Genomic DNA, 16,398 nt, shown 5'->3' with positions numbered 1-16,398 from the left:
GTCTTTGATATCTGCGGGCAATGCCACTATGGATATGGAAACTCCAGTATAAAACAGGCCACAGCCAAATCAATCAATGAAAAACACGTGTTTATTTCTCTTTGTCCTTGGCAGGTAAGTAGTCATAAACAAAGCCATCCCCCCAAGTCAGAAAGAAAATTACTTAATTGTGTCTAGTTTAAGCACATGTATAATATAATGTAGAATATAAATCTCCTGGGGGCTTGTGGACCTGGCACTCATTACGCACCATCGTTAATCGGGCAGATGAATTATTATGTGCAATGATCCAATAAAGTATGACTGTTCCACATCGAAATAATTGCCACAGCCTTAGGAGTAGAATTCACACAATAAAGGATAGAGATCAGACTGCAAAGAATTGTGTGAAGCACGTTTGCTGGCATTTCTATCACTTATGTCCTAAAACACAGATTTCCTCCTCTCCTCCTGGCATTCAGCAATCGGAATGGTAAAAGGCAATAATAATAATAATAATAATAATAATAATAATAATAACTGCAGTTCTCATGCTCTCTGACCTGCAGAAGGGTTTCAGATATATTACTATCATGGGAAAAAAAACATTTTTCAAAATGAATCAGTAAATAGTGCTGCTTCAGCAGAATTCTGCACTGAAATCCATTTCTCAAAAGAGCAAACAGATTTTTTTTATATTCAATTTTGAAATCTGACATGGGGCTAGACATATGGTCAGTTTCCCAGCTGCCCCAAGTCATATGACTTGTGCTCTGATAAACTTCAATCACTCTTTACTGCTGTACTGCAAGTTGGAGTGATATCACCCCCCTCTCTTTTCCCCCCCAGCAGCCAAACAAAAGAACAATGGGAAGGTAACCAGATAGCAGCTCCCACAAGATAACACTCTACAACACTCAATAGTAAAAACCCATGTCTCACTGAGACACATTCAGTTACATTGAGAAGGAAAAACAGCAGCCTGCCAGAAAGCATTTCTCTCCTAAAGTGCAGGCACAAGTCACATGACTGGGGCAGCTGGGAAATTGACAAAATGTCTAGCCCCATGTCAGATTTCAAAATTGAATATAAAAAAATCTGTTTGCTCTTTTGAGAAATGGATTTCAGTGCAGAATTCTGATGGAATAGCACTATTAAATGTGTTTTGAAAAAAACATGTTTTCCGATGACAGGATTCCTTTAAGCAGGGACTGTATAATGCAACTGTGCTCATGACACTAAACCAATGATCGCCAAAACCAGTGGCTCATTAGCAACATGCTGCTCACCAACTATTGGATGTTGTTCCCAGTGGTCTCAAAGCAGGTGCACATTTATTAATTCCTAGCTTGAAGTAAACATTAAGCTGCATACAAAAAACTGTGTGCTGCCACTCAGAGCCTCCTGTAGGCTAATAGTCCACATATGGTTTACCAATATCTAATCACAAAGAATAAACTAAAATAATCGAGTTCTAATGACAGAATTCTGAATAGCATGAGTCTCTGCAGTTCTAGACCAACCAAACTGCACAGCCAGTTATTTTTTGCCGTCACACATGCACACAGGTTACTGTTCTATCCAAATGACCATGTACAGCTGTAAAATAAAGGCTTAATTTCCAAAATGGGTTTAAGATACAAAATAGGAAAGTTTCTGGATGCATTCGCACCAGGGGCGATCCTGGCCCCTCCGCCGCCTGTGGCAGCAGCAGTTGTTGCTGCCCCCCCTCCCCCGGAAATTCGCTCTTAAAGTACCAGGAGCAGCATTTTTGCTGCCCATGGTACCTAGTGGGGCGCTGCCGCCTGAGGTGACAGCCTCAACTTGCCTCATTGGCAAAGCACCCCTGATTCGCACACCCTTGCCTTCCAAGAAATACGACTACCTGGTGCACATTGATAGAGGTATCGGAAACCTCACTTCTAATATAGCACAAAGAAATCACTGGCACACAAGGTAATGTCGGCAGGGTTAGCCCTTGCTTTAAGTGTATTGCAGCATGCAACATTTTGGGGTAAACCCCTTTGTCAAGCATATAGGAACATAATGCACAGAGCAATTTAAAGCTTAAGCAAGTAACGCAACATAATGAATGGGCGTGACAGCAAGTGCATATTAAAATAATAGTATCAGCATCTGTATGGACATCTGCTGATACTAAAGGCTGTGAAGCTTTACACTCTTTAAGCAGGATGGACTTTTTTTTCTAAAAGACGTGTTTAATTTACGGTTGGCACGTTTGTCACAGACTGTGGACTATGAACGTTATATGAAGTAAATGGATTCTTGGTGTTTTCTACTGGCCAGTGCATTTGCTTAATTACTTAATTATTTTAATATGCACTTGCTGTCACACCAATTCATTATGTCACGTTCCTTGCTTAAAGGGCACCTGTTGGGTAAAAACGTTATCCGCAACAAATGGTGCATGCTAATAGAGCCCGCATTGTGGTTGGGGATAACAGTAGTTTTTTTTTTAGTTTTTTTTAAATGCCCCCCACCAGCGCTAGGCTACCCGCACCAGGAGGGAGCTCCCTGGTGTGAGCAGCTATATTGTGTCACTGGCATGTGCATAATGACCAATTCAAGGCAGCTTTTCATTATGTGCATGCAATTGACCAAACATGGCTGCTCACACCAGGGAGCTCCCTCCTGGTGCGGGTAGCCTAGCGCTGGCGGGTGGCTTTTTTTTTGTTATTTTTTTTTTTTTAAAAACTATGGTTATCCCCAACTGGAATGCAGGCTCTATTAGCCTGCACATTTGGTTGGGGATAACATTTTTACCCAACAGGTGCCCTATAAGCTTTAAATTGCTCTGTGCATTATATTCCTATATGCTTGACAAAGGGGTTTACCTGAAACATTGCATGCTGCCATAAACAAAGTAAGGGCTCACCCTGCCAGCATTACAAAAGGCTTTCCATAACCACTGCCATTAGGTGGACCATAAGAAAACTCTCCTGCAGGTGCCCAAAGTCAACCTAGACTTGATTCGTGGACCCCCAGGCAAGTTATGGATGATTTTTAAGCAGAATGGCATTACTATATGAAAGGATGTAGCACAGTTTCATTTCGGATTCATATGAAAACTCATAAGCGCAGACATCTTTCCAACCCCTTGCAAATGCATATGCCTGCTTCTCTAGGATTATACATCTGGAACAGGATGTCTTTGCAGCAGTGGCCCTATAATACTGCATTTGTAATGGTGACTATGGTCAGAGATCAATATACCGCTGTTTTATGGCAGGCAGGAGGTAGCAAGCATAGCCAGGAACTAGTACACATGTGTGAAACACCAACAAGTCAAGTCAAGTGTATTTTGTAATTTCAGCCATATACAGTAATACAGTACATAGTAGAAACAAAATGACGTTCCTCCAGAACCCCTGGTGCTATACATAAGACTATACACAAGACTATACACAAGACTATACACAAGACTATACACAAGACTATACACAAGACTATACACAAGACTATACACAAGACTATACACAAGACTATACACAAGACTATACACAAGACTATACACAAGACTATACACAAGACTATACACAAGACTATACACAAGACTATACACAAGACTATACACAAGACTATACACAAGACTATACACAAGACTATACACAAGACTATACACAAGACTATACACAAGACTATACACAAGACTATACTGGGTACATCAAGTGTGAGTTTTTTGAAAAAGAGCAACTGTAGTACATGGCACGCTAGGCAAGGTGACCATTCCAGTTCCTTATGAATGTATTTAGTTCAGTCCTTGGGAGTTGAGATGCCTGATGGCAATGTAATGACAAGTAATGACTTTCCGTTTACAAAGTAATGCTAACATATTTTAACAGAAACATAAAAGATAAGGTATCTTGAAACAGCAAACTCATTTAAATTACAGTTAAATCTCATTTCTACATTCCCACTTTTTGTTTTCCCACATTTTTACAACTTTTTCTGTGGACCCCCCCATTTCTTATGCATTTCGACCTCAATAGATTTTTTTATACGTTTTCATTGATTTTTCTAAAAAGCCTTACAAAGCAGAAAAGGGTGAAGGATGAGCAAAATGTTTCACTGCAAAAAAACTCCCATAGACTAATGTATTGGAAAAAAAATGGTGGGCGACAAACATCCCATTGATTTCATTGCATTTGCCAAATGTATTGCTGTTCTGCGAATTTTCAGAAAAGCAAAACGTGTCAGAATTGCCCATCCCTAAAGGAAAGAAGTATAAAGCTATACATCAAAGGTATCCCAAACCTTGTCATTTACCCACTATAGTGCACAGTTTATAGTAACATTGTATAGTAAAAATGACTCGTGCTTATATCCTTTCAGTACTTGAAAATTAAGTTGCACATTTCCATAAAAAATATTTAAGTAGGAGGTTTTTACCGTGTTCGTTCCCCAGAAAAAAATAGATATCTTTAAATTAAAATAGGGAAGTAAAACCAACACTTCTATTAACTTGAAAAATAATTTTGTTTCGAAAACATTCAGCACCATAGTAATCTTGCTATAAACAAAGGCAGACTTGGCTTTGGCTTAAGGGAGGGGCAATATATGTCTGGATCCCTTTTATATTAAGTAATTTTGTTAAGTCTTTACATTAACACTATAGAATGTCTCTATTAACTAAAACACAAGTGATAACACAAAGAAGCACACACAGGTATGGGATCCATTATCCAGAAAGCTCCAAATTATGGAAAGTCCATCTCCTATAGACTCCATTTTATCCACATTTTTTAATCTCCTTTTTCTCTGTAATAATAAAACAGTAGCTTGTACTTGACCCAAACTAAGATTTAATTAATCCTTATTGAAAACAAAACCAGCCTATTGTGTTTCTGTAATGTTTATGTGATTTTCTAGTAGACAAGAAGATCCAAATTATGCAAAGATCCATTATCCGGAAAACCCCAGGTCCCAGGCATCCTGGATAACAGGTCCCATACCTGTATATCAGTATATATATCAGAAATATATAGAATAAATACAATTGCACATTTAAGAGAAAGAGGTTAAAGAGAGTTCTAATTAAGAATGGTATTTACTTTAGTGATCTCTGTGGGCTTCAAAAAGAAATCAGGAACTGTATAAACATTCTAAATGAAGTAGTAACAATGCAACGCCTGTATATTGTATATGGTGAGCAATACACTTGCTTGCTGACACACACTGAACGTTTGTACTCTGTGTTGGCTTAACATGTTGCTCCATCTGCTTTTGCTAAATAACAGGAAGTAACAGTGATCTAACATAAATGTCTGGGGGCAATGCTTAAATGTTGTGATCAACTGGCCACCAGCTGAAGAAATATCAACGAGCAATACATCTTTCCCATGTTAAATATTTTTTTTTTCTGATGCCAATTAATTCAGCTACTTTATTTCAACAGTAGCTGAACACAGGTCAAGATCAACCTGACTCAGTACTGTCCAGAGCCCTTAGTAAAACAGAGGGATTGAAATCCATTGTGATGCCCTTGGTAGAGCTATTGGCCTTTGCTTCCATTCATCAATATTAAAAAAAAAAGAAAGAAAAAAAAAAAGGGAGAAAGATCTCGCCCCTCTCCCAAACCTGAGAAACAGAAGCACGGTCAGAGTTGGTGGTTCATCGTTACAGAGCAGGAAAGCAACATGTTCCTATTACACACAAAGTCCCCATTGTGGCAGTTCCAGCATCTGAGTGCTTCTTGCACTTGTAGAGTGTCAAATCAATTTAAACAGGAGAGCTCTGATGAATCCTGATGAGCGTCTATGGCCCAGAATAATTTGCAAGTCTTTCATTCTGTTTCCTCCATGCTCACTCCACCATAAGAAAGGGAAAGGCATGATCTTGTGCAGAAAGTGCAGTTTTCCAATGACCCATAGCAATTAAAATGGGAGTAACGGCTTGCTTCAAGGGGTGCGTAAAATTCTGAGCGTGTAACAAGCCCAGTGGGTTTCAGACATGCCTTTGGTACACAAATATTTCCCCAAAAGGCTTAGGGATTTACTTAAGATTAATGTGCAGCCTTTACCACAACAACAGAGCTTTGGACTCAGAAAAAGGGGGACTTGCAGTACATTAGTCCATGGAATCAAATGTTTAAAGTCAACCGTCAGATTGCAATTTAGAGTTTCATCATATTTGCAAGGAACAGGAAAATACAAGTGATTTTGGAACCTTACAGAGAACTATGTGACATATATAAAGATTACACATCCATAGTATCCATTGAAGGAGAACTATTATTACTATTATGTTTTGGGTTTCTGTACCAGCCCAACCACAGCCCTTTAGCAGGGAAGATCTGTTTCTCCAAAGATGCCCCAGTAGCTCCCCATCTTCTTTTCTTCCGATTCACTGCACATGCTCTGTGCTGCTGTCACTTACTGAGCTTAGGGACCCACTAACAATATACTGAATATATGTAATTGAAATGTCACAATATAAGGTTTATTAGTAATTAAGTCTTATTAATAATTAATTGGTTTATTGGTACATGGCAGCTCAGAAACCAGCACAATTAGCATCAGAATTTAATAATCAGCCATGTGGGTTCAGCTAACATGACAGGTAAGCCTCATTTTCTGCTTGCCGATTTGTGACAACCCTTAAGCTTAACTTCTCAACAGCACCACAAAGCACACTACGGGGCTGGAGTGAAGGAATAGAGAAAAAAAATTCGAATTTCGAATGTTTTTTTTGGCTACTTCAACCATCGAATGGGCTACTTCGACCACAACTTCGAATCGAACGATTCGAACTAAAAATCGTTTGACTATTCGACCATTCGATAGTCGAAGTACTGTCTCTTTTAAAAAAAACAAAAAAACCTCGACCCCCTAGTTCGCCACCTAAAAGCTACAGAAGTCAATGTTAGCCTATGGGGAAGGTCCCCATAGACTTTGCTATTTTTTTTTGGTCGAAGAAAAATCGTTCGATCAATCGAACGATTCGAAGGATTTAATCTTTCGATCTAACAATTTTTCGTTCGAACTTGCGGTAAATCCTTCGACTTCGATATTCGAAGTCGAAGGATTTCAATTCGGCAGTCGAATATCGAGGGATAATTAACCCTCGATATTCGACCTTAAGTAAATTTGCCCCTAAGTATGTGCGTGTCACAGAAACTCCTAACAAAACCCAAGATGAGACTCCTGAGACAATGCTAAAGGGCTGGACCGTTACTACAACAGAGATGATGAAACTTTTAATGAGTTCAGTATAAAATATGGCATTTCTAGCCAAATTCATTTTTAGTGTTTAGTTCTCCTTTAAGCAGACTGTTAAACAAAACATTGATTTTGGTACATACTTCTTAAGGATGATAATTTGGCTCTCAAATTTTGTGATCAGTGATCCAAATGATCCACCCATGCCTGGGCTTACACTACTACTTATTAATTCTTATCTAGCAAACTGGTGTCTTTGTTTCATTTCTGAAAATGTATGTCAATAAAATGCCTGTGAAGTATTTTACTAAAACCCCCCCTCCAGTGGGTTCCATGATAAAGGGTTAACTTTACAAGGCTGTTTCATACGCATCCTTGCCATCTTCTTTAAAAGAGCTTCTGTTTGCCAACTTTGATTGCTGTAAAACACGCAGACCTGGTGCCAAACAAGCAGCATAATAACTTGCACTAATGAAGCAAGGGTGTTGTCCAAAACCACCAAAACCACAAATGAAAATAAAGGCTGTAGAACAAAGGATGATTTAACAACCATAATTAAAGATAGCGGTCAATGATCTAGAAATTATTTATACAGTCAACCCTGCCCAACCCACACAGTTACAGGACCAACACTACTGAAATGACTACCATTCTGCTAGCACACATGAAAGATAACTGGTCGATCCATTAGAAACAGGAGCCAAAAGTCCTCCAGCTTACCTTGTTTATGTGTACTACCAACTGAAAAATGAAGATGTGATATAAAATTCCCCCCAAAAATCATAAAACTAAAGTAATAAAAAATAGACAATCATCTATTAGGACAGGGAAAACAAAGGCCTAATGTGTTTTGTGCCTATTGGGGAGTAAATGATCTAGGCCTTTGGTTTCCATGTCCTAATAAATGATTGTCTATTTTAAATTACTTTTGTTTTTGATCACAGTTTCATTTTTTATTTTAGTAGTACAGCAAGTATTTTTTTCAGCACGCTCCATGAATTCAGCTTTCGCTTCAATTTGGTGAAAGTTATACAATGTCCATTTCACACTGTTCTCTTGAATCAATTTACTCACAGACAGCACCAGACACAGGATTCTTTTAAAACGACCCGAAAAATTCAGTAACGTTTCAGACTGCCTTGAGCCTTTTAACAATTCTTGAGATCAAGACTCAAGGCAGTCTGAAACATTGCTGAATTTTCGGGTCAGAGCCCATGTTCCAACAGTTCCCATTTCACTATTGAGAGAAATAGACCCAATGCAGTCTCTCCTGAGTCCTGAGATTTGGACTTCCAACCAAGCACTGCCATGGAAATCACACACCATATTACTGCCACTTAGCCTGTTTGTTTAATACTACTGATGTGAGGCTGAACCTAAAGGGGAAGGAGTTGAGATTTCCCACATTTGACATTTTTAAAAGCGGTTGCGTGTGCTGGGGGTGTGCGGGAAAACCTGCATGGATTCCTGGAATGTCAACTTAACTGGATAAATACAGTACAGTGTTTAGATACAAGGACACACTCACATTAAAATAGTCACTTTTATTTAGAAAGAATCAACCTTTTCTGTTGTGTTGAATGCAAAGTTATTAAACATTATAGAAGTTAATGCCAAACAAAACTACTGTGGGTATATTGATTCTTCAAAGGGATGCAGTCGTCAGCATTACGTTTTCTGCACCTTAGAAGTCGCTCAGTATCCCCGAGAGAATAGGCGGAGTGACGGAAAAAGGGGATTTAGGCCTGATTTCCAGGAGACTTTTATGTATGGTTACAGTAATTCTAACTACTCACATACAAAATCAGATGTGAAGGGCACAAAGGTCTACTCTCACATTCATTTGTTGTGTATTTGTGCAGGTTTATGATTAAGTGTGGCGGCAACAAATTTTATCTGCATCACGGTTTTTTTCTGATTGCATTTTTTTGAGTGCTTTTATTCTAAAGGAAAAAAAATCTTGATATTTAAAACCTGCTGAGAAAAAAAAAAACCTGCCAATAAGCAATTTCCAAAATGAATAAAAAATGAATAAGTCAGCCCTTAATAGTCAGAAAGTGCTGCAGGGTGAAGCTGTCCATTTTAGGTTTGTGTAATCATATGTGTATAAATGATAAAATTCTAAATTATTTAAAAAAACAATTACCTAAAGATCCCTTACCCAAAAACCCCCAGATCCCTAGCATTTTGCATAATAGATGATCCCATTGCAAAGTTCTTCTTTAGCATTCTGTTTAATGGATATGTCAAGACCATGGCAGTTCATCTACATCAGACAGTTTGAACTCGTGAGCAACATTGAAAAGTTAAGGGATTTGGGGAGCAATGCTAGCATGAAAAATGTTCTTGGGGTGCCAAAGAAGTGCTGTAATTGGCCATTTGGTAGCCCCTATGTGGATTGTCAATGCTCTATTTGGCAGTGCACCTGGTTTTTATACAACCAAAACTTGCCTCTAAGCCTGGAATTCAAAAATAAGCTCCAGCTCTGAGGCCACTGGGAGCAACATCCAAGGGGTTGGAGAGCATGTTGCTCACGAGCTACTGGTTGGGGATCACTGATCTACATGTACAGAAATTAACAAAGTTACCATATTGCTTGGTTTTGTTCCAGAATCATCAGAATCTCCATTATTTATGTACTTTGGTAGTAATGTCACCTTCTAACTTTAAAGAGATCATCAAAATACTGTAAGATATACTTTTCATAGGTAACATGCACAGCTTCACAGTACTTGAATATTCATTAAAAAATATATTACAAACTGGCTCCAAAGAAAAACCGTGACCACCCAGTGTTCCATTAAAACTCAGATGCCCCCCATGGCTATACAGCAGCTTTTTTAGAGAAACTATAGTAGTGTTTCTCAAGCAAACACGCCAGTGCCAGGCAACATTACATTATAGTGTCATTAGTTTAAAACACTTTCATTGATGTTACTGTTTCTTTAATAACGAAAACCTATTAAATACTTATAGGGGCCGATTCACTAACTTCGAGTGAAGGATTCGAAGTAAAAAAACTTCGAATTTTGAAGTGTTTTTTGGGCTACTTCGACCATCGAATGGGCTACTTCGACCTTCGACTACGACTTCAACTTCGAATCGAAGGATTCGAACTAAAAAACGTTCTACTATTCGACCATTCGATAATCGAAGTACTGTCTCTTTAAAAAAAACGTCGACCCCCTAGTTCGCCATCTAAAACCTACCGAACTCAATGTTAGCCTATGGGGAAGGTCCCCATAGGCGTTCCTAAGTTTTTTTGATCGAAGGATGTTCCTTCGATCGGTGGATTAAAATCCTTCGAATCGTTCGAATCGAAGGATTTTATCGTTCGATCGTACTATCTGCGCTAAATCCTTCAACTTCGATATTCGAAGTCGAACGATTTTAATTCCCAGTCAAATATCGAGGGTTAATTAACCCTCGATATTTGACCCTTAGTGAATCGGCCCCTTAGTGTTAAAATAGTTTAATAATATAATAGTTTAAGTACAGGTATGGGATCCGTTATCCGGAAACCCATTATCCATATATATCCATTATCATAATTTTCTAGTAGACTTAAGGTATGACGATCGAAATTACGGAAAGCCCCAGGCCTGAGCATTCTAGATAACAGGTCCCATTCATGTATTCCATGTGGCAGGTTTAGTTAACTTACCTCTACAGAAAGGGCCTTCATCTGAGCCATCTGAACAGTCCTGATGCCCATTACAGAGCTTGCCCATAGGAATACAAATTTCTGTGCCCAAGCAATTGTGTTCATTGGGCTGGCATTTAGAAATCTTGCTTTGCGGACCTGATGAGATTAAGAAGACAACATTTTAAAGATAAGTAAATGCTTTGCCGTTATTAGATCATCATTCACAACACTATTGTGGTGCAGCAGATAGTGAGTGTGGTGCATCTGTTACAGACTCTTCCCTTCTTGCCAGCAGATAAACTGACTGACAGAATAATCAGAGAATTCTCATGAGAATACCTCAGGCTCAGAGACTGAAGCTGCTGCATTATTATTGCTCAGAAAATCATTGCAACTAGCACAGAAAATTTTCAGAATGAACCTTCAAGATTAACTGCTTCAAGATTAACAATAGTTTGTACTTGATCCTACCTTAGATAGAATTAATACTTGTGGGAGGCAAAAAATTCTATTGGGTTGATTTGAATTTAAATTTAATTTTAATTAGAAAAGGCATGGTGATCCACATTACAGAAAAATCCCTTATCTGGAAAACCCCAGGTCCCAAGTTTTCTGGATAACTTGTCCCATACCTGTACAAAGCAAGTGTTGTCATCAATGAAGGCATGTCTTTGGGATCAGATACAGCTGGTCTGGGGGTCAGACTTCACTACCTCCACTGACTGTGAAGTGATTGGCTCTTCTGTGACGGTCAAGTGGGACAGTATATTCTATTATGGAACTATGTATCTAGAAACTTGTTGTAGGTTTACTGTAACAATACCTAGCTGGTGTTCACTCATTTTTAAAAGATTTTTAGTAAACACAAGTTCCCAGGTTTCAAGCATTCTGTTCAATATAACCCATTGTTTTTATACATGTAATAACTTCTGTAAAGGGAAATTGTTCTCTTTTCCCCCAAATAACACCTGTAGCATCCCAGATCTATCATAGTTAACAATTCCACTATCACCACCTCTCCCCAGGCCCAGTGCCTAGAGGGTATCCTAGATTCTGCCCTGTCAGTCACTCCTCATATCCAGTCACTGGTTAAATCATGTCACTTTCACCTAAGGAACATATCCAAAATACAATCATGTATTACCCAAGATGCTGCCAAAATTCTTATGCACTCTCTCATCATATCGCGTCTAGACTACTGTAACGCTATTAATTGGCCTTGCCCGCCAGAGACTGTCAACTCTCCAGTTCATTATGAAAACTGCAGCGAGGCTCATAAACCTCAGCAACCGCTCCTCCTCTGCCATGTCACTCTGCCAATCCCTGCACTGGCTTCCGCTACCTTTCAGAATAAAATTTAATGACCTTGATATTCAAAGCTCTTTATAACTCTGCCCTCCCTACATCTCTGAACACATCTCTAGATACTCACACAACCACTTACTACGCTCCTCTACTGACCTGCTCCTCAACACTTCTCTCTTCACCTCCTCACACGCTCACATTCAAGACTTTGCAAGGGCTGCACCCCTCCTCTGGAATTCTTACCCCCCCCCCCGGTCTGTCAGACTTTCTCCCTACCTTTCTGCTTTCAAAAGATCTCTTAAAGCACACTTATTTAAAGAAGCCTACCTTCACTCTGTTTAGCTACCAAATGCAATACCATATGCTGCATCTCTCGCCTGCTTATTTCTAATCTTGCCCAGTCCCACACCTTATGTCTTATTCTCTTCCCCTCTAGATACAGGGCCTTTCTCACCTTTTGTACCGGTATTGGTTGTTATGTATGTAACTGTATATGTTTTATGTATGCAATTCATGTGATTTCTTTGTATAAGCACATTCATTTTAGAGCGCTGCACAATATGTTGCCGCTCTAAAAATACATATTATTATTATTAGTAATAATCATACAAAATATCTTATGAGAATGCCTAATTAGGCAAATATATTTAATGCAGAAAGCCAGCATTGGACCCAAACTAACATGGCTTTGAATTCAATTCTAACAGTGGTAAAGTAACAAGATCTTAGGACAAATATACATCTCTTCTATAAACAGTGAGAAGACATAAGGAAACAACAGAAAGGTGCTACTGGAACTGTGTGCAAGGATTTCCCAGTTGCACAGCAACAATCTGTTTAGCATAGTTTCCAGACAGCCTCGCTTGTTACATAATTAATAGGCCCCCCTTTTTCTACAGATCCAGTGTCCAAACACATGATATAGAATGCTTAGAGGCCCACATACAATGTCCTTGGATCCCCTCTGGTGTAAAGCTTCCATAAGTCAGATCTGAATTGACCAAAACATTTTCTAGCAGGGGTGCCCAACTTTTACCCTCAGATTCCGGACATATACAGTATATATATATATATATATATATATATATATATATATATATATATATATATATATATATATATATATATATATATATATATATATATATATATATATATATATATATATATATATATATATATATATATATATATATATATATATATATATATATATATATATAAAACTGTCCACCAAGGTCATGAACAGCATCGTTTTCTAATGGAAGCCAACCCTTTCCAAGGAGTCAAGAATATAAGGATAAAATTCTACCTTAGAATAACAAGCAAAAGTCCATATATAAGGAGAATGCCACAGGATGCATAGTGCATTTCAGATTAGATATGGCTTGAGAAAGGGGTTTTAGGGGTTCTCATGCCTATATAAAATGTTTTTGTTTTTCATGTATTATTTCCAAGCATCTCTTAGCCATGTGCCTTTCACAGTGTACATGGTCATGTTTTTAAACCATTATTCGAGCATTTCAACACACACACACACCACCATTGCAGTTCACTTCTACTGCAATGGTGGTGCTGGTCCTCCATTGACCCGGCAAGGTCCCTAAGCAACAGCAATTTTTGTACACGGATCTGCACTCACTCAATTCTTTGCAATTGGGGATTTGACCCCTCTGTTTAGTATAATGTCACCAACAGTTTCAATGTTTCGGGGGGTTTCACACTCCCTTCATGAGGATCCTGATGAAGGCAGGGTGAAAAAGGGTGAACACCCCCCCCCCCCCGAAACGTTAATACTATCGGTAACATAATAAAAAGAGACGTCTTAACCCCAACTGCAAAGAATTGAGTCAGTACGGATCCGTGTACAAAAATTGCTGTTGCTATAGGTTACTAGACAAGTAGCAAATTTAAAGGAATTGTTCAGTGTAAAAATAAAAACTGGATAAACAGATAGGCTGTGCAAAATAAAAAATGTTTCTAATATAGTTAGTCAAGTCGCTCACTAGCTCAGAGTTATAGAGCTGAAAAGCAGGAAGTAGTGTTCTGTTCTGTTATGTTACACATCCAGTCACTCCAGCCTTTATACATTACATTTTTGGCTAACTAACTATATTAGAAACATGTTTTATTTTGCACAGGCTATTTCCCCAGTTTTTATTTTCACACTGAACTGTTCCTTTAAGACCATTTTTTACATATAAAAAAATATTAGATTTATTTAATTATTTTGACTAAATAGGATGGTGTGGCTTTATTACATTAGCATTGAAGCTTCCATTAACTTTGAAATCACAGCTTTATCTATTTTCATATTGTACTTCCATACGGCCACTACCTTAGGAAAAAAGAGGGACCAGTTATTAAATTATTAACAGATAAAATGTCCAGGGAATTCTAGAATGGACATTGGATTGCATTTGCATCTGTGTATTCCCCTGATAAAATGAAGCAGGCAGGGTTTAGATTTGTGACATAGAAATCAAATATTTCCTAGGCCGTGTTCCTTAAAATGGAATGATGTAAAACCATGAATTGATAGAAGCTTTTATATCATTGAGCACTTTTGCAATATGCATTCCTTTTTAATTTTAGCAGTCTGAGATATTTTGCAGTTTAGACTTATAATAACAGACTTAGCGTCAGCAGCAATTTTAGGGTTAACTCAAGTAATTCAGTAAGTGCATAGTTAGGGTTGCTGTCTAAAACTTCTTATAGCTGAGAAACCATTAAAAACAGAAGACTGACTATGTTTATACCCCCTTTAAGTCTGGCAACAAACTCATATGTCTATGTAACTTGTAGCGTACGAGACATTTTTGTATTAAAACCTTTTTGGGGAAAAAGGATAAACTACAAGATTATAAATATGACAGTTCCCCTGGGAGGTATTCAAAATGCCTTTTCGAGTAAGGAAGAAATTTCTGTTGGTCTGATTGGGGAGTACATTGTTTGAGCTTGTAGTGAGCAATGGTATTATAGGTTAATTTTAGTAGTTCTTTAGCTTTTAATCCTTTTGTTCTATAGTCCCTCAGGTTATAATTAAAAAATGTTTTAGATTCCCATTGTATTCTAGAAACCAGGCAGTGGTCTGGATGAGACAGACGGGAAGACCCCCAAGAGAGGGTCTGAACAGATAGATAAGCAAAGAAAAAATAAAAATAAAATCTACCCAAAGTATTTTCTTTTCTCGTTTCTTGCACTTGAATTGTTGAAGATAAAATATTACTTACTCTACCACAATCTCAGATCTTAAAATGATCCCATTACAAATTTAATCTGAATGTAACGCCTTATCTCACGGAAATCACTGTTATAAAATGCACTGTGCGCATTACTGTCCGTTTTCTTTATTTTTTACTTACTTTTCTTATATCCCTTCTTTTCCCCTGATCTTTATTACGGTAATCAGTTTGATAGTGTGTGTTTTTTCTTTCCCCACTTTTATTTGCCTTATTATTTTGCCTCTTTCCATTTGCGATTTTCTCCCACAGTTGCCATTTCTTCCACCTTCCCCACATACCTGTCCTCTTGCTCTATTGCTTTTCTGTTTCTGCCTAGTGGCCATTTTCTTTTGTTCCTTGACCTTCCCCCCCGTACACAAGTATAACCATTGAAATAATGCCTTTGAGCGTCAGTCTTCTCATGGGCTTCATAGAATTCTTTGCATGCAATTATTAAATTTCTATCAGCCTAGGAATACAAGGTTTCATGGCAATCATTTTGTGACATTACCCTTGAGCTGCAACTGTCATTATCAAACTATATTCCAAAAATATAGGGCCATTTCTAGAGGAGGCAGCGAGGGTGGTTTTCCTCATCCATCAATCCCATTTTTTTAGTAGTCTTTCCAGTATTCCTACAAGGATGTCATTAATTGCTGAATTCATGTAACAGAATACCTTTGCTGGCATGTGGATGTTACAGGAATAGACCTGTTATCCAGAATGCTTGGGGACTTGGCATTTTCTGGATGAGGAATTTTTCTGTAATTTGTATCTCCATACTTTTAAATGTACTAAAAACCATTTAAACATTAACCAGACCAGATAGAGGTTTGCTTAGCCTCCAATAAGGATCGTATATTTGTTGGGATTAAGTACAAGGTATGGTTTAATTATTACAGAGAAAAAGGTCATTTCTAAAATTTTTAATTATTAGATTTAAATGGAGTCTACTATGATTCATAGCTTTCTGGGTAGCGGGTAACCAAGGCCCAAGGTCATATTTATATAAAGGGTGGTATAGGGATTTATATCTGGTGCCTATATAATCGCTATTTTCTAATTT

The 16,398-nt window shown here is 38.0% G+C and overlaps 1 protein-coding gene across 1 annotated transcript in view; it reads right to left on the bottom strand.

Annotated features, from left to right (window-relative positions):
* The window catches only part of lrp1.S (LDL receptor related protein 1 S homeolog), a 190,408-nt gene that overhangs the window by 133,826 nt on the left and 40,184 nt on the right, over positions 1 to 16,398 (bottom strand). The window contains 1 exon segment of the mRNA XM_018250057.2: positions 10,822 to 10,959. Within this exon segment, the coding sequence (XP_018105546.1) occupies positions 10,822 to 10,959 (138 nt within the window).

Source organism: Xenopus laevis, chromosome 2S (genome assembly GCF_017654675.1).
Source record: "Xenopus laevis strain J_2021 chromosome 2S, Xenopus_laevis_v10.1, whole genome shotgun sequence".
Taxonomy (NCBI): Eukaryota; Metazoa; Chordata; class Amphibia; order Anura; family Pipidae; genus Xenopus; species Xenopus laevis.
This window is presented reverse-complemented; position numbering and strand designations above follow the sequence as displayed.